Source organism: Camelina sativa, chromosome 1 (genome assembly GCF_000633955.1).
Source record: "Camelina sativa cultivar DH55 chromosome 1, Cs, whole genome shotgun sequence".
NCBI classification, from domain to species: domain Eukaryota; kingdom Viridiplantae; phylum Streptophyta; class Magnoliopsida; order Brassicales; family Brassicaceae; genus Camelina; species Camelina sativa.
This window is the reverse complement of record NC_025685.1, coordinates 13157319-13180840: the sequence shown is the minus strand read 5'-3', so window position 1 is coordinate 13180840 and position 23522 is coordinate 13157319. Positions and strand designations below refer to the sequence as shown.

At 32.4% G+C, this 23522-nt stretch overlaps 4 protein-coding genes across 6 annotated transcripts; 2 read left to right on the top strand and 2 right to left on the bottom strand.

Annotated features, from left to right (window-relative positions):
* LOC104789500 (probable serine incorporator) lies at positions 5202 to 13798 on the top strand. Of its 3 annotated transcripts, none has more exons than XM_010515191.2 (12): positions 5202 to 5417; positions 9840 to 10263; positions 10347 to 10420; positions 10529 to 10688; positions 10783 to 10807; positions 10897 to 10986; positions 11083 to 11254; positions 11428 to 11501; positions 12917 to 12986; positions 13076 to 13299; positions 13398 to 13471; positions 13567 to 13798. In XM_010515191.2, the coding sequence occupies exons 2-12, from the start codon at positions 10053 to 10055 to the stop codon at positions 13626 to 13628; spliced, it is 1236 nt and encodes a 411-aa protein (XP_010513493.1). In that variant the 5' UTR covers positions 5202 to 5417; positions 9840 to 10052; the 3' UTR covers positions 13629 to 13798. The 3 variants fall into 3 exon arrangements, with proteins under 3 accessions (XP_010513493.1, XP_010513501.1, XP_010513497.1); XM_010515199.2 differs by lacking the exon at positions 5202 to 5417 and adding an exon at positions 9132 to 9233; XM_010515195.2 differs by lacking the exon at positions 5202 to 5417 and adding an exon at positions 9519 to 9707.
* On the top strand, positions 11517 to 12910 carry LOC109125675 (putative G3BP-like protein). The gene has a single exon (XM_019227897.1). The coding sequence runs from the start codon at positions 11927 to 11929 to the stop codon at positions 12494 to 12496; it is 570 nt and encodes a 189-aa protein (XP_019083442.1). The 5' UTR covers positions 11517 to 11926; the 3' UTR covers positions 12497 to 12910.
* On the bottom strand, positions 13784 to 15826 carry LOC104789494 (probable esterase KAI2). The gene is made up of 2 exons (XM_010515186.2): positions 15296 to 15826; positions 13784 to 14319 (listed from the first exon to the last, which is right to left on the bottom strand). Exons 1-2 carry the CDS (start codon positions 15682 to 15684, stop codon positions 13887 to 13889), a joined length of 822 nt encoding a protein of 273 aa, XP_010513488.1. The 5' UTR covers positions 15685 to 15826; the 3' UTR covers positions 13784 to 13886.
* Positions 16264 to 18221, bottom strand: LOC104707578. Its single transcript, XM_010423953.2, has 2 exons — positions 17737 to 18221; positions 16264 to 17350 (listed from the first exon to the last, which is right to left on the bottom strand). Exon 2 carries the CDS (start codon positions 17275 to 17277, stop codon positions 16264 to 16266), a length of 1014 nt encoding a protein of 337 aa, XP_010422255.1. The 5' UTR covers positions 17278 to 17350; positions 17737 to 18221.

Genomic DNA, 23522 nt, shown 5'->3' with positions numbered 1-23522 from the left:
TCTAATAATTTCTCTATTATGATATCATACTTTCTTCTCTCATTTAAATTTAAAGTTGGTGAAACTCCTCCAAGATATGCATTCCATTTTACGCAATTCGACGTACGTCAGTGCCAGATTTTGTAACATCTGAGGTGAGTTCCAACTTGGATACATTATTCTCAATCTCAATGCTTTATGATGTCTGTACCTTGTATATTATATAGTTTCAATACCAGCAGTACCACCATCAAAATTCTGATCGTAACTTGGTAGATCAGCAGGAAGTTCATAGATGCAATATAGTAATTTGTAAGTTTGTTTACATTTTTAGTTGAGATAGTCAATATTCACATATTAATGAAATTTTCCTGATTTTTTTTTTCTTTTAACGTATTCATAAAATTTAATAATTTCTCCACATCTGAGACAAAAACTTAACACATGAAGTTGCGTAGTCTTTTGCCTTTTCTCTTGTATATTTGTTTATGCCTTTTCTCAGGCATTCTTTGCTTTGGAGTAGATGAATTTCCAACGTGATTCTTAGAAGGCTTCACTACGACTTAAGTATTTTGCAGATTATTAAATGTTATTGGTTTTACACTCACATATCCAGTCAAAATGTATATACAGTACATATATAATATTTTATTATATGATACTCACCAATCACCACCTTCATTTATACTAATGAATTACTTGTCACTGATTTTGGTATTGTGCTTAATATATAGAGTTTCGATCAGGGTACACTTCCGCGCTGTCCTTTTCCAACCAAAAGCTCGACTAAAGAAACAATGTTTCATTTCACCAAGTGTGTTACTAGCTAATTTTCATTTTGACCTTGAAGTAGTTTGATATAATTAATATATGTTTATAAGATAACGCAAAATGAGAATGTTCGGGTTTGTCAGCTTCCTTTAATCAAGAAGGTATACGAGTCTCGAGCCTTTCTAATTCGTTTGGGCATCAGGATCAGGGTCATTGGAACTTTATATGATAGCATTATTATGTTCAAGATATATTTTAAAAGCCGACAACTATATTAGAGTTATCAAAATTTCAGATTGATATCCTTGTGTGATTTTTTTATCTTGGTTACAGAAAGTTGTTTGATCTAATTTTAGTTGATCCGGGAATAAATGTTAAGGTAATTTTTATATAATAAGAAAGGGAAAATCCCATAAAAACCATCAAGGTGGCACTAACTTCTAGTTTAAACCTCCAAACTATTAAACTCCCAACTAAAACCATCAAAGTGTCAAATTTATTAAATCAAACTTTCAATATGGCATTTGTGTTTGCAGATCCACATTTATCACCGGAAAAGTTAACTCTGTTAACGAAATAGTTCACCCCATCAAGTGAATAATAATTCCAGTCGTTTAATAATCCACATGTAATTTTTAATATATTTTTCTATTAACAAAACAATTAAAATAATTAAAACAACAATAAAATTAGAAAAACTCCCAAAATCAAATAGATTTGGGGGTTGGGGTTAATTAAAAAAAAAGACTTACACGTAAGAAGATGCATTTTAGACACTGCAGTCTTTTTGTAATGACTCGGAAGCATTTTGTATAAACATGGTTTATGTTTATGGAATGGTTTATGTTTTACTTTGTAATGTCTTCACCTTTTTATTCACGTTTAAAATCCTAAATTCTGAAAAGCATGTTAATTAATAAAGTGAATGGAGTTAGTGTTTACTTGACGGAGTTAACTAAGTTCTAGTGAAAAATGTGGATTCGCGAACACGATTGTCACTTTGAAGGTTTGATTTAAGAAATTTGACAATTTGGTGATTTTAGTTGGGAATATAATAGTTTGGAGGTTTAAATTGGAAGTCATTGACACCTTGATGGTTTTTTATGGGATTTTCCCGAGAAGTTATGATGAAAACATATAAACTCTTCAGTTATAATTTAACAAAGTAAATTAGATACAAAAAGTAGATAATATATTAAAATGTAATTTTAAATGAAGGTTGAACTCATAAACTTTTTGAGAAACGAATATGTGGCTTAGACACTTTTTTGATATGTTTTGTAATTTATACATTTTATAATCTAGATTGGTCAAGAGACGAGAAGTGTTAGTTCGCCCTAATATTCTCTCTCAGGCACTATTCTCGAAGTGCCGCGTTCACCATTATTCTCCGATGCCGGTAGAGCTCCGGCTCGCCAGCGTCGGATCTTCTCACCCGCTTCGAATCTTTGCTGTTTCATGTGTTCCTTTATTCCCTTTGTTATTTTTGTCTTCCCCTTTTATTTTCCCCTTTTGAGTTTTTATCAGTCCTCGACCTTTAACCCAGATCCAGACGAAGAAGGCTTGCCTTTGCTCTCAGATCAAAGGATGTGGAGTCTGGCGAACCCCATCCTCTTACACCCTAGCCCAATCCTTCCGTCGACGCCTTCAAAGTCCCTACACCACCAATTCTCTCGATCCGGAGCGTGCTCCGCCTCTGAAGAACCATGTTCCGCAACATCATCCGAACCTCCCCAGGTGGCGTCGGAGTCGATGATTGACGGGAAGCCTCTCAGAAGTGCGATTTGCCTCTGCTATTGGACTCTCTTTACAGATACATGTCACCTTGAGAGCTCCGCGGACTCAAGGTCACACCCACCAGAGAAGCAGAATTTCTTCTCCTCTCCGGTTAGCCGCTGCACGAATCAACTCCCCTGGCCATCCACAATATCCACCGGATTCCTGCGGATGAGTTTTGGTCCCGAACTCGGCTTGTTGGCTTCCCAAATGGTCTTGCCATACCTCCAAATTCCCATGTTCTCTCTATCTAGCCCTCTGTTCTCCTCTAGATTGTTACTAGTTTGTTTGGCCATCCTCGGTGTTCGAAGACTGCATCAGAGAATCCACTTAGCTAGTCTATCTTGATTGTACAAGGGGTATGTTAGAACTATGGCTATTGCTAAACATATGACATTGTCTATTGGTCCCCAAATCTGGAGTTATCGCGTCTCTCCCAAATCCCATCAATCATACCCGCCTCTGAAGTTCAGGCCGTTTGTTTATGTCCTCATGTTCTGTCGATTGCAAGCTTTGTGTGGGACCCTTGATCACCATTTCCATGGCAGAGAGGACCCGCCTGTTTTAGCACGACTTTACATCACCCTTTGGCACCTGATTTTAGCTTCATTGTTGCACTCTCATACACCCAATGCCCTGCAACCAACCTCTCCTCCGAAGCAAGGTCTGCTCTTTATTCACCAGTGTCCTACTGACTACTAACCATGTGTAGAATTCTTGATCACCATTTCCATGGCAGAGAGGATCTACCTGTTATGTTACGGTTCTACACTTACTTATTGCAAATCCTGATATTAGCTTCTATCCTGAACTGTAATACCTCTAAGGTTTTGAAGTCTCATGCGAATTACTTCAGGTACTATCTTGTTAAGCAAACAACTACCATCACCTACACCACCTTATGGGTCTTCGGCCCCCAAATCCATGTCATGTCTTTGATCCTGCTAGTGTTCACCACTCCAGTGAGTTCCTTGGCCTTGACTCGTCTACCAACGGCACTGTGTCTTTTGACCGTAACCTTCCTGTCATCTCTCGAGATCCTCAATGATGTCCGATCTTTCAACCATGATCCCACATGTCTCCAAGTGTTTCTTAGCACTTGCTTCATAGCTCTCATGGAGTTTTGCTTGATGTCTACCTTACTCTTATTTATGCTTATTGCTTTGGGGAAAGCTTTTATTTGTATCTGTAATCGACTTAACTTTGGGATACTTTATCTCATTCCTTGTAATGTTTCTGTTTGAAGAATATAATCATTGTTGTCCAAAAAAAAAAAAAAAAATCTAGATTGGTCCTGTTAAAATCTATATGTGTTTGTCAACTTAAAATGATTTATTAGATTTTATTTGTTAAAGTTAGATACAAAGATCGTGAATGAACTATGTTTGTTATCAGTAAAGACAACCAAATATAAAAACACATTGAGAGAAAATAGTGACATCATTCTCTGTATCTTAGAATTTTCTGTCATATAACCGCTTTCTTTTAAAGGATTATAGATCATCCTCTTTTGAACAATACTCTGTCTTCATCTTCTTAAAGAAGAATCACACAAGTTTTGACAACTTGTATTCTAAATTGATCAGCGTCGAACACATGCTTTTTGTTCTGACATAGTTGAGAGTGTTAAATTTAATCCAACAGATAAAAGAATGGGCAAAGGATTTAAACTTAATACTTGTATTTCGTGTTTCATTATTTAATTTTTACAAAATTAATGAAATTTAGCCAAAATACATTTAAAATTTTTTTTAATTCTTTTAAAACACATACCCAAAATTTCCGAAGATCTTTACCTGTCCATTTTGTTTTACTAACTCTTATCACAGTGATGAGAATTATCAAAATTATTGAATTTATTTATGCAAATTCTTTTATCACAAACGTAATTATTTGTTAATATATTTGCAACATCTAAAATATACAATTTTATAAAACTAATGGGACTCTAAAATTCAAAGTTAATAGAAAAAATTAGACTGTATGATTGTATATTAATAATTAAATGTTTCGTTCAATCAAACACCACAACTAAGCTAACTAAGAAAAAAAATCGAGCTATAAGGCAATAAATAATCACAGAGCAAGCACGTTCACGTTTAATAATAACAAAATCATAAAGAACAAATCTGAAGTCAGTACTAATAGTATTTTTATCATTTGTGGTAAATTAACTGTCTGGTCTAAACTTTAATACCATTACAATTTAAGTTTTATGGCATGTTATTTTTTTCAATTACATCACCACTAGACATATTTTATCTAATCTTTTTATGATATTTAATATTCAATTACAAAGCATGTTTATTCATTGTAAACAAAAGTGTGTTATAAAAATAAATTCTTAATTTCTGTCTTGTATAGTGGTAGTTGGCATTCACGGTTATATGTAGTTTTTTTTTGTCAAATTAGTAATTTTTATGTTCCTTTAAAATTATGAATTCATTTTTTTGATATATTATCAAATATACTTGTGGTTTATAAAGAATGATATCAGTTTTTTTTCTTTCTTATAAAGAAATATATTTAAGGTGGATGTATCGGATAGAGGAAGCTAACGGCGGGAAAAAAACAAATTACAAAGAAAAAGAAAAAAGATCTCTTCACAAAAATTTAAGCTATGTATAAAAATAAATATAATATTTGTATATAATAAGTATATAATAAGTACTGTATTCTAAAAGCAAAAGCTCTCTGATCATAAAACCTGAAACCTATTCTCTTTTCGTTTTCACATTTCTCTCATTCTCTTTATCTTTATCTTCTTTTTCTTTGGTTTCACATTTTGAAGAAGCTTGTGGAGGTAGCAACACTGCCAACACACAACATTATTTACAACATCTCCAGATCCAATCTCGCTTCATAGATTCAAGACACGAAAAGATTTACAGGTTCTCCCTCCTTCTTTTATCTTCTTTAATTTGTTCTTCGTTCTTGTTTTTGGATCTTTTGAGATTTGAAAGAACATGTTTATGCGTTTGTGTGCTTGTTATGATATTATGAATGTTATCTCGGGTGTAACATATGTGATATTGTAATTAATGGACATTCGAATTAAGTTTCCTCCGTTTCTCCTCGCCGGAAAAGCCACCGGAAATTAGCCGGAGCTATTTAATAGTTCCAACACTTGCAAAGTTGTGGAACATCGAGGGACCACTCGTTCCCACACTTTTTTTCTGCCTCTTTGCTTTCTGCTAATTATCCCACTTTTCCAACAAGATTATCCGTAAAAATTAAACATAATTATGAATTTCAAATTTTTTACGTTAATGATAAAAAACACATGAGAACGAGCTACTGACAGATTTTGACCTTCTTTGTCAAAGTATGAATAAGTTGTTAGGAAATCACCGTTTTGAGCTAGTCAAAATTTGGTACTTTTTTGTTTTGTTTTGTTTTTATTAGAAACATATGTAATTTACAACTGTTCTACGTTTTAGTTAAGAAATCAAGGTTTTGCGTTACTCATTTAGTATTGATTCCTTTGTAACACATGTAATAGTTAAGTATTGTTTTACGTTTTGTTTTTCCTCCTTTTGCAATCTAACTCAATATCTAATTTTTTTTCTCTTCGTTGAGTCAAAAGAGAACACACACACATACACACACATTTTTCAACTTCTATTGGCTGTCCAATTTGTTGTTGTGGAGTCAATGAAAACACACTCAAATGTTTATTTAAAAAAACAACCAAGACCTTTATGATATAGTATAATGTATGCTTGACTATATGGTATTATGGTTTTACTAGTCTTCTAACAGTGCAAGATTGGTTTAGATATCGGTTATTTCGGGTTTGTTTTCCAGTTTAGGTAAAATGAAAACGATATACTAACTCCCAACAATTTTTGTTTTGGTTTCAAGAGTTGTCTTTATAACACGAACGATTTGATGAGGTCCATATGATGGCCTACCTATATTTTTAAATAATCTAATCCAATTCCTTATTGCCGAGCATCTAAACATTCTGATGTACACCTAGACTACAAATACCAATACCACACATCTTCAGTCTTCACATGCTAGCTACCTCTATCCTAGGGTCAAATTTACCATTATGCTATATTCTCTCTATATACCGTCCTCTATTTAATAAAACGGAAGTACACTACATAATTTTTGTAGATTTTATATTTTTAATAAATGGTTATAAATAGGTTATAGATAGGTTATAGATTAATTCATATATTAATCGGTTACACCTAAATATTGGGTCAATCTTAATTGGGGATATTCCAAATTGATAATTGATATATTAATGGTAACAAATAAAATCATGGATATTCTAAACTGTATTTTCGGAAGATTTTAGTTCTATATCAAGTGGTTTCCAAAGATCTTTAAACACAATATTACAAATTTATTTTCCACAGATTTTACTGATAAACCACAATGTTTAATAAAAATTAGGATCCGTGCTAGAGCACGGATTGAAATTTCTTTTATTTATATTATAATTTTAAGACTTACATATTGTAGCACGAGTTAAATTTTTATATACTCTAGCACGAAAGCTGCTGGACACACTCTAGCACGGGTTAATAATTTTATATACTCTAGCAAGAGTTAAAATTAACAATATAAGACTTACATAATACATTTACATTTCATGAATGATATTTACCATAAAAATTGTTTGCATGAGTTGCATCCAAATAATATTATAAACAATTACATATATAACATTTTGAAAATAATGAAATGTATTTCAACCCGTGCTACAGCACGGATCCAAATCTAGTACTAATTTTTATATATATATATATATAATGTATGTTTCTCCTAAAGCTCATATCGACAAAACAACTGTTATGTTGTATTTTCAAACTATAATGATAGAAAATATTTTGTAACATGTCATAAATATAGCTATATTTTTTTTTAAGTTTTCAATTTTTAGATATCCATCATTTACATTTTGATAGTTTGATTGACTATTAAAATACAACAATCTATATTATTATTCATAAATTTAATTTTATGTATGTCATGTATTTAAATTAATTTGTCTATTGTATTTGTAATTTATTGTTAATAATGTTTTCTAAATATTACAAATTCAATTCCAATACCATAAAATTTTGAAATTATTGTTAAAATTATCTCAATTCATAATTTTTAAAAGTTAAACTATTAAAAATAAATCTATAAATTAATAATTATTAATTTATAGATAAATTAATAATTATTAATTTAAAGATAAATTAATATTACTATTAATTAATAAAATGTCTTGGTCCCAACATTATTAATTTATAGAGGCTTTAGAGTATTATGTATTTCATAATGACAAGGCCATGAGCTCATTACTCCTAAATCTATATGAACGTGGAAACGTGCTAATGAATGATCAGCTATAAATGTTCACTAGATCTACACAGTTATACTGCCTATATCCCAAAATTTTATACAAAGGTATTAAAACGAGTTATTGATTTTCTTTGGATTTTTGTTTTTAAGAAAAAAAATTAGTTTAAACTTTTCTCATACGTAAAAATATAAACACGGTGGATTTTTTCCATAACAAAAAATATCTTCTTTCCGTTTTGAATTAGTTCTTGTTACAAATTTTTATTTATATTTTTATTTTGTTTTAGTTGATATCATCAATTAATAAGTTAAACGAATAAATATAAAACTGAAACATACGATTACGAAAAAATTGTATCAAAACATAAAATGACATCTAATCTGAAACAAAATTTAACTTCTAAAACGACAGTTAAATTGAAACCGAAAGATTATTATTTACTATCCAAAATATCAAACTCATAAAACTCTATTATTTTAAACTGTAAACTTATATTTTTATTTTTAACGTATAATAGTACGTTGAATTAAAATTCATATTTATAAATTTAATTTAAACATTATGCCCACGCCGATTTAGGCCATTTGAACCTCCACTTGTGATGGTTCATTTTTTAAACCACGAAATCCACGTAAAACACGAAACTCATTTTTTCTTACCTCTAAAATTAAAGCCATGAACTGTTAAATTGCCATCGATTTTATTAGGTCCGTCTAACCTACAAGGTTTGTGGTCTTAAGTTTTTTTTTTCTTGAGCCTCGGAATTTCAAGATCAAATCATATGTATATGGATGGGAACATTGGAAAGCAAAAAAAGTATATATATATATATATATATATATATATATATATTTGATCAATCAGCATAAAAAGTATATAAATACTATAAAATTCAATAACAATAAAAATTCGAAGATTCTCTAACAAAAAATGGGAAATTTGAAGATCTTATAATCTATGTTATCCTAATATTGTAGATGAAATTATTCTTTATTAGATTTTTTTTTGGTGAGATGGGGGAATAGTCTAACAATTGTCACTTTTTTTCTTCAACTCGTCTTAGTGCCTTAGTGGAGGTATGTGTCTCCCCACTCTATATGAATCCCTAGAAAAGGGCATCGGATGTTGCTGCTTAGCATTACATTACCCATTCATATTTGTAAGATTCGTCTGCCCAATTTTGTATCCGTACCAACACGTTTCTCTTTCAAGTCTTTACAAATTGCATAAAAAAATTCCGAATCCTTTATCTTTTTATAAGATCTCTAATTCGTTTTCGCTTTTTGATCTCTTAACCTTTTGTTTCCTTGTCAACTAAAGTTTTTTTCTTAGTGCTTCTTTGTTTATCCACGCCTCTCCATTATCATTACGGCAAATTATAGTTACAACACAAAAGGTTCTTGCTTTTTTTTCTTTTTTCTGGATTAGTATATAAATTTATATATCAGTTCCTGCCAAATCTTGACTTTGTGAGTTTTAAGTCTTAAGAATCTTGACTGTCTTAAGATTTTGTAGCTTCCTTTTTCAAGTTTGGTTTGTTTCTTTTGTCTTTATTATTCACATGGTTAAGGTTAAAAGTTGCAATCTCGGATTAAAATGAGCCATCTATTGTGGATTCTCGTTGATGCTTATAAAAGGTTGCTTTTTAAGTTTAAGATTAAAGAAGGGTAAAGGGTTACTTGCACTATACGTATTCTCTGTTTTATGTTCGGCTAAAACAGAAAACAAATGAGATAGCTTTCTGTTGAGAAACGAATTCTGTGTGATATTTTTTGAGAATAGACAACCGATGTTTCTCATGTAAATCATGAATTTTGTCCACTTGAAATCTACAAAATTGCAATCTCTTCACCGTTTCTTGAATAGATTTGTATGTGCTCCTCTCTTTGTTTTGATAACGGAATCAGATTCTTATCCTTTGCTTCGTTCTTCTGTCTTCTTGTTCTGTTCTTGCCGACTCTGTTTTTGCAAATGCTTGAATTTTCATTGTTTACTTTCACAGGTTTTTGATCTGAAGGACGAAAACTCTCGGACAAGGACAAGGACATAGACAGGGGAAGCTTGTCGATCGCTCCTGTTTTGTCTTTTTTTTGGTTCTTGACGATTTCTATCCAAGAAACTGATTTCTGGTGCAAAAATCTCAGTAATATGTTTCTTATATCTTTCGATCTTCTAATGTCATGAAGAGAAGAGAGTCTGGTAAGTATAAGGAGTTATGGAGACCGGTACAAGCGTTAGCAACAACAGTAGAAGCAGCAGAAACGATAGCTATGAAGCAATCAAAAATGGATCATGGTTTCATCAGTTCCGCAATGGCTGCAATCCCTGGATGGCTAGATATGTATATGGTCTGATCTTCCTCATCGCGAATCTACTAGCTTGGGCTGCCCGTGATTATGGTCGGCGTGCCTTACGAAAAGTGACAAGTATGTTCCCCTCTTGGATCATGTTTCAAATATAAATTACATCACTTGTTCGTTGTACTTATATAAGTTTGATTATATTGCAGTATTCAAGAACTGTAAAGGCGGAGAAAACTGTTTGGGGACGGAAGGAGTCTTAAGGGTTAGCTTGGGATGTTTTGTATCCTTTTCTTGGTCCATTCGTTACATACTAATCTAACTACGTCAATGTTATATGTTTCATTAAGTCACTTAGAAATTGTTTTGACCTTGACCATTAAGTCATCAGTTGTTCTACTTCGTTATGTTTCTTTCAACTCTTGGCACGTCGAAAACGCATTCGTCAAGAGATAGATGGCATTCTGGATGGTGGTTTGCTAAGCTCATCTTGTGGCCTGCTTTAACCATCATTCCCTTCTTGCTTCCTTCTTCCATTATTAACCTTTACGGTTAGGCTTGATGAGAATATTACTATTTAAAATTCTCTTTCAAATTCAATTGGCACGAAGACTAACGTCTTTTTTCTTTGGTTTGGTTTTGTAGGAGAGATTGCCCATTTTGGTGCAGGGTAAGATTTTCATTTATCAGTCCAACTTTACATTGAGTATATACTATATGAAAAATCCCAAAATCTTATTGTTGTTTGTTTCTTTACAGGGTATTTCTCTTAATACAACTAATTAGTGTGATCAGTTTCATTCAATGGCTTAACGAATGCTATCAGTCCCAAAAAGATACAGAAAAATGGTTAGATTATTTTGATACTTATTTACAAGAAAATTTTGTTTTTTTTTTTGTTTTTTTTTCTAGTACTAATCAAGCAAACACACTTAATGTTTGCAGCCGTGTCTATGTGATGATACTATCAACTTCCTCATACACAGTGTGCATAGTAGGAGTGATTTTGATGTACGTCTGGTATGCGCCTGATTCGTCATGTCTTCTCAATATATTCTTTATAACATGGACTTTGTTCCTCATCCAACTCATGACAAGCATAGCTCTTCACCCTAAAGTAAGTCTTTTTTGTATCTATTATTATTATTATTATTATTATTATTATTATTATTATTATTATTATTATTATTATTATTATTATTATTATTATGCATATAATGTGATTGTTATTGTGATTGTGTTTTGTATCTATTATTATTATTATTAATGTGATTTTTTCAACACCAATAGGTGAATGCTGGATACTTGACTCCAGCTCTAATGGGACTCTATGTTGTGTTTGTCTGCTGGTGCGCCATTCGAAGGTATGCTATGTTTCATATCATCTCTGTTTTTACAATGTCTAAAATTTAAAACCGATAATCCGGTCTAATTAGATCTTTAAAATTCAAATTATATCATCATTAGCTAGAATTATTTGATCTAATCTTATTATGATATAATCTTATATATTTATTTTTCATCACATTTACAAATATATTCTTTATAGATATGTTTGTGTTCCCAATTTCTGCATTCTTGGTGAGAAAAATACAAACCAAAATCAGCTCAAAATATTAGTATATATCTATAATCGAGGATAATAATTTTATTCTCATCTCTATTTTTATTTATTTTGTGGTTTAGATAACTTCTCTAAAAGTTAATATGGGTTAGGAATTAGGAGTTAGTACTAGTCGAGTATGATTAGGAAATTTAGTTGGTTTGGGTGTCCTTAGCCACTATATATATGGTGGAGAAGATAGGTCAAGAAACCATTCATCATCACCATCTTCCTACTTTGTTTCTAAGCTTCTGTCGTCAGATCTCTCTCTCTCTCTCATTTCCTGGAGATATGTCAGAGAACAAAAATAATGCAGAGAATCTTAGCAATGCCTTTGTGGAGCATTACTATTACATTCTTAACGAAGCACCTCGCTATCTTCATATCTTCTATAATGAACCCTGTCTGTTTAACCGTCGTGATCCTGTAACCCATGTCAAGAAAACTTTCTGGACTAGGGAAGAAGTGAAAGATGAGTTTCTGGCTATGCGATACGAAGATTACACGGCTGAGATTGAGACTTCACTTGGTATACCATATCCTATGGAGGATGATCGTGTTATTGTGTTCGTCAATGGATACTTGACAAGGAAGAAAGATAACGTGAGGGGCAAGTTTACGCAAACGTTTCTCGTGACTCAACAAGACATCGGTTTCAGAATCTTAAACGATATTTTCAGGTTCAAGGAGACGCAGATCCCAACCTTAAATCCGATTGCTCTTTCTCCTCACAAACCGGCAGCAACAGAGAACTAAGCTTTCCTGCTTGAGAAAGCTCCAAGCAAAGGGGACGATGATGATGAATTATGTGTTTCAGTTTTAGGGTTCTAGACTTACATATAAGTGTTCTCCAAAGTTCGTTGTGAGTTGGGTTTCTAGGTTTAGGGATCCTAGGAAATTAGGAATCGAATCAAAAGATGTAGGTTCCTATGAATATAAAATCCTTTTCTAGTCTTTTCATAGAGATTTATCTTTGGTTTATAGTAAATCTCATTGTTTCAGATGTTGGAAAAGTTTCAAAATTATAATCAGAAAAATTCCAACACATCTTATTATATTTTTGAACGTTTGATCCACTTCTATTCAAGTTCTGCATTTGAACGAAAAAAAACTAGAAAAGTTAATTAGAAGGTTGCACAAGTAGTGGAGCTATAATGTTTCTTTGATGTCGTGCAGTGAACCAGTGGGAGAAAGTTGCAACAGAAAAGCAGCAGCTTCGAGCAGAACAGACTGGCTTACCATCATTGTAATGTCTTTTAACCTCTTAATTAAGACTAATTTGTTTTTTAATTTCATTCACACATAAATATGCTAATTTTGAGTACCATTGTGCAGAGCTTTGTGGTTGCGCTACTTGCAATGGTTATCGCCACATTTTCTACAGGAATAGACTCACAATGTTTCCAGTTCAAGAAAACTGAGAGCGATCAAGAAGGAGAAGGAGAAGAGGAAGATGGTGTTCCATATGGATATGGATTCTTCCATTTTGTGTTTGCCACAGGAGCAATGTACTTCGCTATGCTACTCATTGGTTGGAACACTCATCACCCCATGAAAAAGTAATGTTTTTCTCATTCTAGCTTTTGTGAGATTTTTGTAGTCTCAGCTTGAATCTTGAGACTTCAACTCATACTGTTTTTTCTTCTTCTGTATTTAGGTGGACGATTGACGTGGGATGGACGAGTACTTGGGTAAGGGTTGTGAACGAGTGGGTTGCGGTTGGCGTATACAGTAAGTCATGACAAAAACTTGAATGCTTTCATCCTTAAAAACTTTGAGATTGTGAGACAGTTTTGTAATGTTTTGTTGATGAAATTTTGTGATAGTTTGGATGTTGGTGTCTCCACTCATACTAAAGAGTAGAAGACAAACGACAAGTGGGACATAAGCGAAAAATCGATTATGGATATCTCTTTTCTCCTCATGTGGGATAGATAGAACTAAACCGCCTTTTTCACCTACGACCAGGATGGATGTTTCGGTGGCAACTCAAACATGTTCTCATGGGTTTGGTGGAAAATAGTATTAGACGATTAGATTGGATACTGATGGACACACTTCATTATACTAGTAATACGATATTATACACAAGAAGAATATTTGATCAACCGACGCAAAGCTCATTATATAATTATATTTAAGAGCCTTAAAAACCGAGGAGACGCCTCATGACTCCAAGCAGCTGCAGATGTGATGTCATCTGTGGGAAATGCCCGATCGCGTCTTCGATGATCTCCACCGTCGTTTTCCCTTTAATCTTCTCCTGCATGAAGTATGCGACGGACAGAGGCACGACGACGTCGTTTCCTGTCTGTATGACGTGGCAAGGCACTGACACTTGTCCCAAAAGCTCTCTCTCATCGCTGCCAAACACTATCTTAGCTAAGGCAAGAGCCGTCTCGGGCTTCATCTTCTTAAGGCACTTTTCGAATCTTTGGACTGAGACAGAGTCTCTCGAGTCGACCACGATGGAGGAGAAAGCAACCGCCCATGCCTCGTAGTTGGACTCAATGTTTGAGATGATCGTGTCGATGTCTTTTGACTCAAACCCTCCTTCGTAATCCTCACAGTTTATGTACCTATATGCATTTCAATCTAGTAACGTTACTAAATTTGATCATCTTTATATATTAATTTGTACGTTGCATTAGACGTATATTTCTAGTCAAACATTATCAACTTTTGCATTGATTACACTTCCTCGCCTATAATTATAATAAATATCTAAAGTAATCAGTCAAAATATGATACTTCAAACAATTAATTCCCATTCAATAATTTTCTATATATAGGAAATAGAGCTTTTTTAGTTTTTAGTGGTCCACGTGAATCGTGATATATTAAGGTTAGTACTTCTAAGTTCTAACTCAAAAACCATCGACAGTAAAATTAATAGATTGATTCATATGATAGTTATATATCATCATATTAGGTTTCATATAATTAATTTTCGATGTGAGACAGGAGATGTATATATATATATATATATATAAAGCACACATACACATGACATATATATTGATATGCATGTAGGCCGTAGCTAGCATATATAAATGCATCTATGTATATATGCGTAGACTGCAGGGAAGTTAGAAGTAGGACAAGATGTGATGATCATATGTCATATTCATCCAACAAGCTAAAAGCTGATCATGTCCACATGTTCAACACTTGGTAACAGTTACACGTACATATTACATATGTCATATAGATATCATCCACATAAAAATCATTAAATATCAGCTAATATAATATATTATCGTAAAGCATACTTCGTTTTTGTCTTTTCTCGTGAAACACATATTCACAAAGGAATATTGTACGATCGATGAAAAGGTATCACTTTAGACCTCTCTTTCGAGCGCAAATCATAATTCTTCATTTTATTTACAGATATATTCACATCATGATTAACCTCTTTTTTAACTATATATATCCAATATATAGACCTAAATGATAACATAGCCTTATAACTGGATTACACACAGGTCTTTGATTTTCACTTCTTATTATAATTAAGTGGAAGTACGGTTGATTATTAAGAGCGAGCTTTACCTGGGAGAAGCACCAATAAGAAGAATATTTGTAAATAAGTCGGGCCTTTTAATAGAAGCAGCACAACCGACCATCCCCGACATGGAATGGCCTACGAACACGACGGGGCCAAACTCCAACTCTTCCATAAGAGCAATGAGATCGTCAGAGAAGGCATCAAAGGAGTTATACTTTGAAGGGTCATAAAGAGTTTGGTCTTTAACGGTTCCAGAGAAAAGCCAGTCAAAGACCAAAACTTTGAAAGATTCGGACAAGACTGGTATCATCTTGTCCCATATCGACTGATCGCCTCCAAAACCGTGTGCAAGGACCATCGATTTCTCGCCAGAACCGATGATCTTGGCGTTCATAGCGGATGCAAGGCTGGATATCTTCTGATTAACCACCATGGTTAAGAACAAGAGAACTTTGTTAGCTGGGACAACTTTGATAAGTTGTGTGCGTATATATAAAGGGAGAGACGAGAGATGGATTAGGTCTATGGTTCTTAATTGACCTCCAACCACCGATTTTATTAGGCTTTTATGTACATCCAAACATTTATGCCTTTTCAACAATGGCTGTTTTTGTATTCATTGTCCATCTACATAGCATCTTAGAGGATAAAACAATATCCATCATAAATAAATATCTATGTGAAAACGAATCTCTACTTTTTGGTATAAAGAAGGTATATTTATTTGGACTCGAGATAAACATTATAAACTACTTTTGTTTGTACGTGTAAGTAAATGCGTAAGCTAACTTGACGTATAGAAATCAACATGATTTCGATATACACATAATCATAAATCTTAATCATGTTTTAGTCAATGAAAATGAAGCACAACGACGAATTTTAGTAAATTAATTGTTATAAATGTTTGCTAATCATATGAGTACTCATATAAGAAAAACGTATAATATGACCTTTCGCCTAGCAATAATACAACATTTTTGTTTATGTCCCTCAGACTTATTACGTAGGGTCAACATTTTTCGTTGTTGCTAACGTTCAAAATAAAGGAAATAACGTTCAACATTTTTCGTTGTTNCAATAGCACAGGCCAGCTACTATAATTACTATTCTTCATGTTGAATGGATTAAATCCATCTGTGGACAGCCCAAGCCGTATGTTCCTTTCTTCAGCTGCAAATGAAGGATACTTCTCATTCATCTGAGCCCATGTAACAGAATCTACTGGATGTCGAAGTTTTCCATCAGTGCTCTTGTTAGTGTAATGCCACCGTAAGTCCTTAGCCATGTCCTCTGATCTGAACATTCTCTTCAGCCTTGGTATAATTGGAAAATATCTTAATACTTTCTGTGGGACACCTTTCTTTACCTCATTAGTCCGCTTATTAGTCTTCCACCGTGAAGCATTACATTTGGGACATTTATCAAGCTTCTTTAACTTCTTTCTGAAGAGGCAGCAATCATTAACACATGCGTCGATCTTTTCATATCCCATATGAAAGCTCTTTAAAAATTTCTTGACATCATACAATGATGTGTGAAAGACATTACCATCTGGCAACATGCTTGGCAATGTCTGAAGCAGTTCATTGAAGCTCTTATCCGACCAGCCATTATGTGTCTTAATCCTAAACAAAGTCACAATAGCCGATAACTTGCTGTGGTTTGAACAGCTAGGGTATAGTGGGGTTTCAGCATCCCGGATCTTTGCAAGGAACTCATCCTCTTGTTGGTCCTCACCCTCTGCAATCTCACTTAAGTCGCCCACAGGTTGGTCAGCTAAGTCACCTCTAAAAGCCAACTCTTGATCAAAAAATTCAGCAGCTTTATATAACTCAAAAACTTCCTCATTCCACTGAGTTGGTTTACTTTGAAATTCATCTACTGACTTCACATCTCCATGATGATACCAATCACTATGCACCTTGTATGCCTCATCCATCCCTCTTATTACAAGATGCTCAACCACAACACTGTTTAACTGTCGTACTACATTACGACAGTCTTTACAAGGACATATTATCATTTCTATGTCACCTAAAGCCGCAGACACATCCCTTACAAATTTCCAAGCTCCACTTTTATAACCAGGATCAGCTCTTCAATGGATAATTAAAGAAAAAAATCATAACTAAAAGAACATCTTAAAGTATCCAAACCCAAAATAAAACCTAATTATGAAATATAATTCCTTACCTGCATAGATGCACCCATGCCTTGTCCAACATTATATGTTATAATATAAATTTTAACCTTTATAGATAAAATAGAGATACATATTATACAAAGCTCACATTAAGCAACAATTCAGACAATACTGCACTACTTCAGACACATACAGATGCTCTTAAACCAATATCTAACTGTGTAAAATCTCACTAATCTAATCACTATTTATACGAATCAGACTCAAAGGACAAAACATAGCAATCACCAATATTCGTGTGTAATAATAATGTTTAACTATTGGTTGAGTGATACTAACCTGTTGTGTGAGTACAGAGAAATGAGAAGCTTCAGTTCCCCAACATTTCAATCACCAACACTTGGGAAAAAAAAAAAATCGTTCAGTTTATGAAGGCGCAAATACTCAAATCCAAAAGCTATTTTTGAGTCAAATCTGTAAATAATCGAACCCTAACAAAACAGATGGATTCGAAACTCCACATTCTCAAAATCTGTAAATAATCGAACCCTAAAAAACAGATAACGAAATAAATCTAGATAAATCGAACCCTAACAAAACAGATAACTAAATCTGACCCTTATCGAAATCAAAAGCTGTTTGAAATCACAAATAATCGAAACAAATAACGAAATTAGGAGGAAGAAGAAAGACATGCCTCAAAAATGGATTCGAGCTATCAATTGCGATGGATATGGAGATTTAGGGCGAAATTGGGGCTTTTCACAAACGGCGAAATTGGGGCTTTTCACAAACGGCGATAAAACTGAAGAATTGATAAGAAATTTAGAAGAATTTGAGCACACACAGAGAATTTAGAAGAAGAAATCTTCTTAGGTTGAGCTTAGGTTGTAACGAGAGAGAGAGAGAGAGTGTGTCGAGTTTTTGGGTTTTTTTTTTATTTGGCGATTAAGTGAATAATTTCACTAAGTATTGGCGGACAAAAGTCACTTTTGTTTCCCGCTACATAATTTTCCTATCATAGCGTTAATAAGATGCTATTAAAAAGTAAGCGAAAAAAAATCTCATCTTTCATAGCAGTGACGGAAAATGAGCTATATCCGTCTGCTATCAATGTACATATTTGTTGTAGTGGAGAATTGTTGGACGACACAGCCAAATCTTTGTAAGTAGATTGTTCTAGGAAGGTGGATTACAAAAAATAGTAATGATTATTATTTTAGTCATCTCATTTGCGACTTAAGGGTTGATTTTAATTATCACAAAATTACACATGCATATGTCAAAATGTAAATCAAAGACATGCAACATTAATAACAAAAAGTTCAAAGACTCTTTCATCATTCACCGAACAAATATTCCAAAAAGAAAAGTAACAAACAAACGTTGATCCTCTCTATGAACGATGCTTCAATCCTCCAGAAACACATCGAGAAACCAATTTTCACTCTTAACAAGACTTTCTACGGCCCCAGTGTATACACTTTTACAAAAAAGGATAACCACCAGTAAGTTAATATTACAACAACACAACAAATATAAAATGGCACCTGATGAAGAAAAGTACATCCATGGAAGAGTAAAAGACATCGAGCTTTAAAACCCTACACTGGATGGCCGGGAACGGGAGTGTTGTGATAGATCATCTTTCGTGTCAAAATTGATGAAACGAAGATGATCACTGAGAAAAAGAACAAATGAAGCTCTAGTGACCAAAGTGACCGAGTAAGTCACCAAAAAAGTCAAAGAAGGCCATTTGGGCCATTAAGTACAATATAATTAAGCCCAAATTTAGGTGTGTATCTTGTTAATTATTAATATTAGTAAAATGACCTTATGTAATAGAGAAAATGTATGACTGCTACGAAAGGTAGAAAAATGAACTTATGCTTACAGAAGAAAAAATGTTTCAAAAAATCTAATATTTTTATCTTATTACCTAAAAGACTCGAGTTAATGCATTCCCTCAAAGAGTCGAGTTATGCATCTAATTGTGCATATAATTTTTATTGATTTGTTTTTAATTGGCAAGACCCTATTCATTATTCAATTCCACACACAAAATCCACTCAAATCCTTACAAACGTATACGAGAGAAATCATAAATATCACAAAATTATATGTAACCAATATTTGAAACCGAATACAATGGACTTGTTCGTTTGGTTGACGAGGCGACTGTGGCAGCGGCTGTGTCTACAATTTTAACCGCTGAATCGAAATAATGTTTAAAAATATTAGATGCAGGTCGCAGTGTTTGTCGCAGCGTCATAACACAGATATCTACAATAAGCAAACAAATAAATATACTTGCGGCTGCCGTTACAGCAATGCAATAAAACAACAAGCCCATCTAATAAACCGATCGTAATGTCAAAACTACGATGGTTAGAGCTTTGTATATTTTTCATTCTCAAAAGTCGTGAAGCCAGAAAATCTTTGGGTCTTTTTTATCTAAAGTAACATAGAGATGTGTTTATATTCTGCCTACGATCTAACTCTGTTATTTGCAAATTGCAACGTGTAGAAAAAATAATATTTAGAATAAACTTCAAAATTGTGTCATATTATTTTAGTATAGATATATGGATTTACTTCTAGTAATTTTCTCCGATATGGTCAAATGTTCGATAAATTAGAAACCAGCAAAAGGGCCGGGGCGGTGGATGCATCTTGAAGTTCTTAAATGTTCCTCAAATTCGACCACACACACAGTACCTGACAAAGCCAAGTAAGGCTGCAGGTTTCCCATGTTATTACGTTCTTGGTTCCTTTTTAATACTAAAATAACGAATTACAAGGGAATGTTGCATCTATATTATTATTTTTTGAGTACATTTTGTGTTATGCCTTTAAAATTTTGGTTATTTAATTTGTTTTATTTACAACATTAACTCTTAACTATTTTTCTAAAATAACAATTCCTGGAAACTCATTTAAACTAATAAAATTAATCTTATTTGATATGTTTATTGCCATACAAAGCTTGACAAAATCTATACATGTCGATTGTTCCAAAAACAACTCTAAGCATTCAATTTTTAATCCCATAAAAATTTCAAATTTTATTTTAATAGATCTGTAGAGACTGTAGGATCTCTTCAATTTTAAATGACACAACCGAATCTATATATACATTTTTGATTTATATTTTGGGTTTTACTCTTAAATTATCCATATTTGCATAGTTAATCCTTACAATTTTGTCAAAATAGCAATAACTAAATTATTCTTAAAATCGCGAAAAAAATTATTTCTAACATCTATATTATTATTTTTGAAGTACATTTTGTGTTATACCCTTGAAGTTTTGGTTATTTAATTTGTTTTATTTACAACATTAACCCCTAACTATTTTCCTAAAATAACAATTCCTGGAAACTAATTTAATGGAACTATATTAATCGAACAAATTTATTTACACTTATTGCCATAATAAGCTTGACACCATCTATACTTTATGATGTTCCAAACACAACTCTACGCATTAAAATTTTAATCCCATAAAAATCTCTCAACCTATTTTAGTAGATCTTTAGAGACTGTATGATCTCTTAAATTTAAATGACAAAGCCGAGTTTGAGTAACAAATGATTACAATCACAATAATTATTATAACGTTAATAAAGTTCATAAAAACGAGAACCCAACTTTTAGAAACTCAATAATCGGGTATATTTAACTTTAGCATCAAGAAAAACATTTAATATAGTATATACCGTGTTAAGAAACTGAATATTATTCTGCGATAATGTTATCAACTCAAATAGGAAAACACTAAAATCTCTTTTTTATTGCTACGGATCGTAAACTCCTTGCTCATCAAGCATTTTCCATGTATAAATATCAACTTCACAAACGAAACAGAACACACAACAAAAACCACTAATATGACGATTTTGATACACGTGTTAAACCACTAATATGACAGTTTGTTGTTATATAGCGGGATATATTATTAACATGACGATTTGAATTAATATTAGTATAAATATAAAATATTATTAATTCGGTTTTGAAAAACGGGTTAAATCTTCATTTAATTATTTGGTCAATACCACTAATATAAGAATATTAGACATATTAAATCAGGGTAATTTAACAAAAAATTTATAAAACAATTAAATCATTGATAAAATTGTGACTTAATCCGACGATAGCTTATAAATTACATATTTATGTATTTATTTCTCCTATTATTGTTCTAATAATTGACAATCCAAACAAAATTATTATTTAATTAAACAAAACAAACTAAATATAAAAAAACAAATTAATTAAGATGTTATTATTTTTTAGAAAATTACACTGCGGGTTAAAATTTAATAATAGTATAAAGAAGAAGTTCTAAGTTACATAGTTAATATTCACTAAATTTTCTCTTAATATATTTTTTTTAATCAAAAGTATTATAAGTAGGCTTTTAAAAGTATTAGTAAAGAATTCAGTAACGCTAGTGTTGGTTATTAGGGCATCCCGAAAACGTTCGGGTCGAAATATGGCACTCACTCTGACTGCGCTTTCCATACCGTTTCTATTTTATAATTATACACAACTGACAAATCCGTAATTTAAGATTAATTTGAACTATTTATGTATTCTCTATAGAAGGATCCATCTCAAAAAAAATATTAAAAGCTGCAACGGTAAGTATTATGCCGTTTTTGTTGTTATCAATCCTAAAAAATTAGAGGAATTAACAGTACCAAAAATAGTACTATCATCTATAGCTTACCTCTATCTCTTATGTTCTTGTTCACTAATCTGTTTACTGCTTTGGATCACTAAACAGATATATAACATTACATGATTTTGATGCATTGTACAAAATAATCAATTTACTACATTGATAAAACTATTTTTTTTAGTTACTTGTAAATCGTTTAAACCGGACATATATATATTATTTACTTGTAATTGTAAATTCAATCAAGCAATTGAGCATGATATAACGTTTGTTGGAAATGATATATTAGATTTCTATATAAATTTGGTTCACCATGTTGCATCTTTAGTGGACCTACCTGAAATGTGGTGGTAAGTCTTACGTAGTCAAGTCTTATATACATTGATTGAAATTTTCTGCGAGAGAGCAGTAAACCAAAAGTAAGAGAAGAGACAGAACACAAGCAAGAGACATTAGATGGCCGTAAAGTAGAAAGTGAGTGTAGTCACTCAGCTATAGTGTTCATTATGGTCCATATGCAGTGATTACTATACTTAAGTAGTGACAATTCAATTCGACGATTTAATATGTGTATTCAGAATATTTACATTGCAACCCCTAAGTAGTATTATTAATTTTAGGGAGATTCTCAAAAAAGTACAAAAATAAATTTATTTTTCTAAACTTAACACAACATCTCTAAAATTCCAAAAATAACACTAATTAATCTTTTAAAATTAAATCCTAAATTGAAAATACTAAACCCTAACTCTCAAAACTATACCCTAAATGTGAAATTGAGAACTCAAACAGAAAAAACAAAATTCTAAAAATTAATTTTAAATATTTTAATGTGTTAAATAGTGCTACTTTTGGAAATTTATGGAATGTGTGCTATAATTGTCCATAAAACTTGTTTTAGTGTTATTTTAGGGTATTTTTCTTGATTTAATTTAATATCGATTCAGAACATAAAAAAAAGTACAGCTGTAATATATTTTCCAAACCATACATACACTTATTGAGTCGTTGGTCCCTGGATTCGGACGTCCGACATCATATAGGCGTATTGCCCCTATACCCCCAAAACATAACATTTGTGTGTGTGTTTTGTTTTTGCTAACTTAAATGTCCGTATGTTTGAGTTGGCTTTCTCCGAACTTAAAGATCATCGAGGCAGCTATGTTCTTGTGGCTTAAACTAACTCTCCATTTTCTCGTGTTTCCAATATGCTTAAAAATATTATTTCTAAATAATTAATTATGTTATCTATTATTGATCCAGATTTTTTTTTTTTTTCTCATTTTGTGTTTAGCAGATGAGCTTTTCGTATAAACAAGACTTCATCAAGCATGTTTAAATGATTGGACATGTAGAAATATAAGAATAGTCATCAACTTGTACGTGAAAGAAACAAACTATAAAAATTGGCAATCGATAGGACTTATCACTTATACTT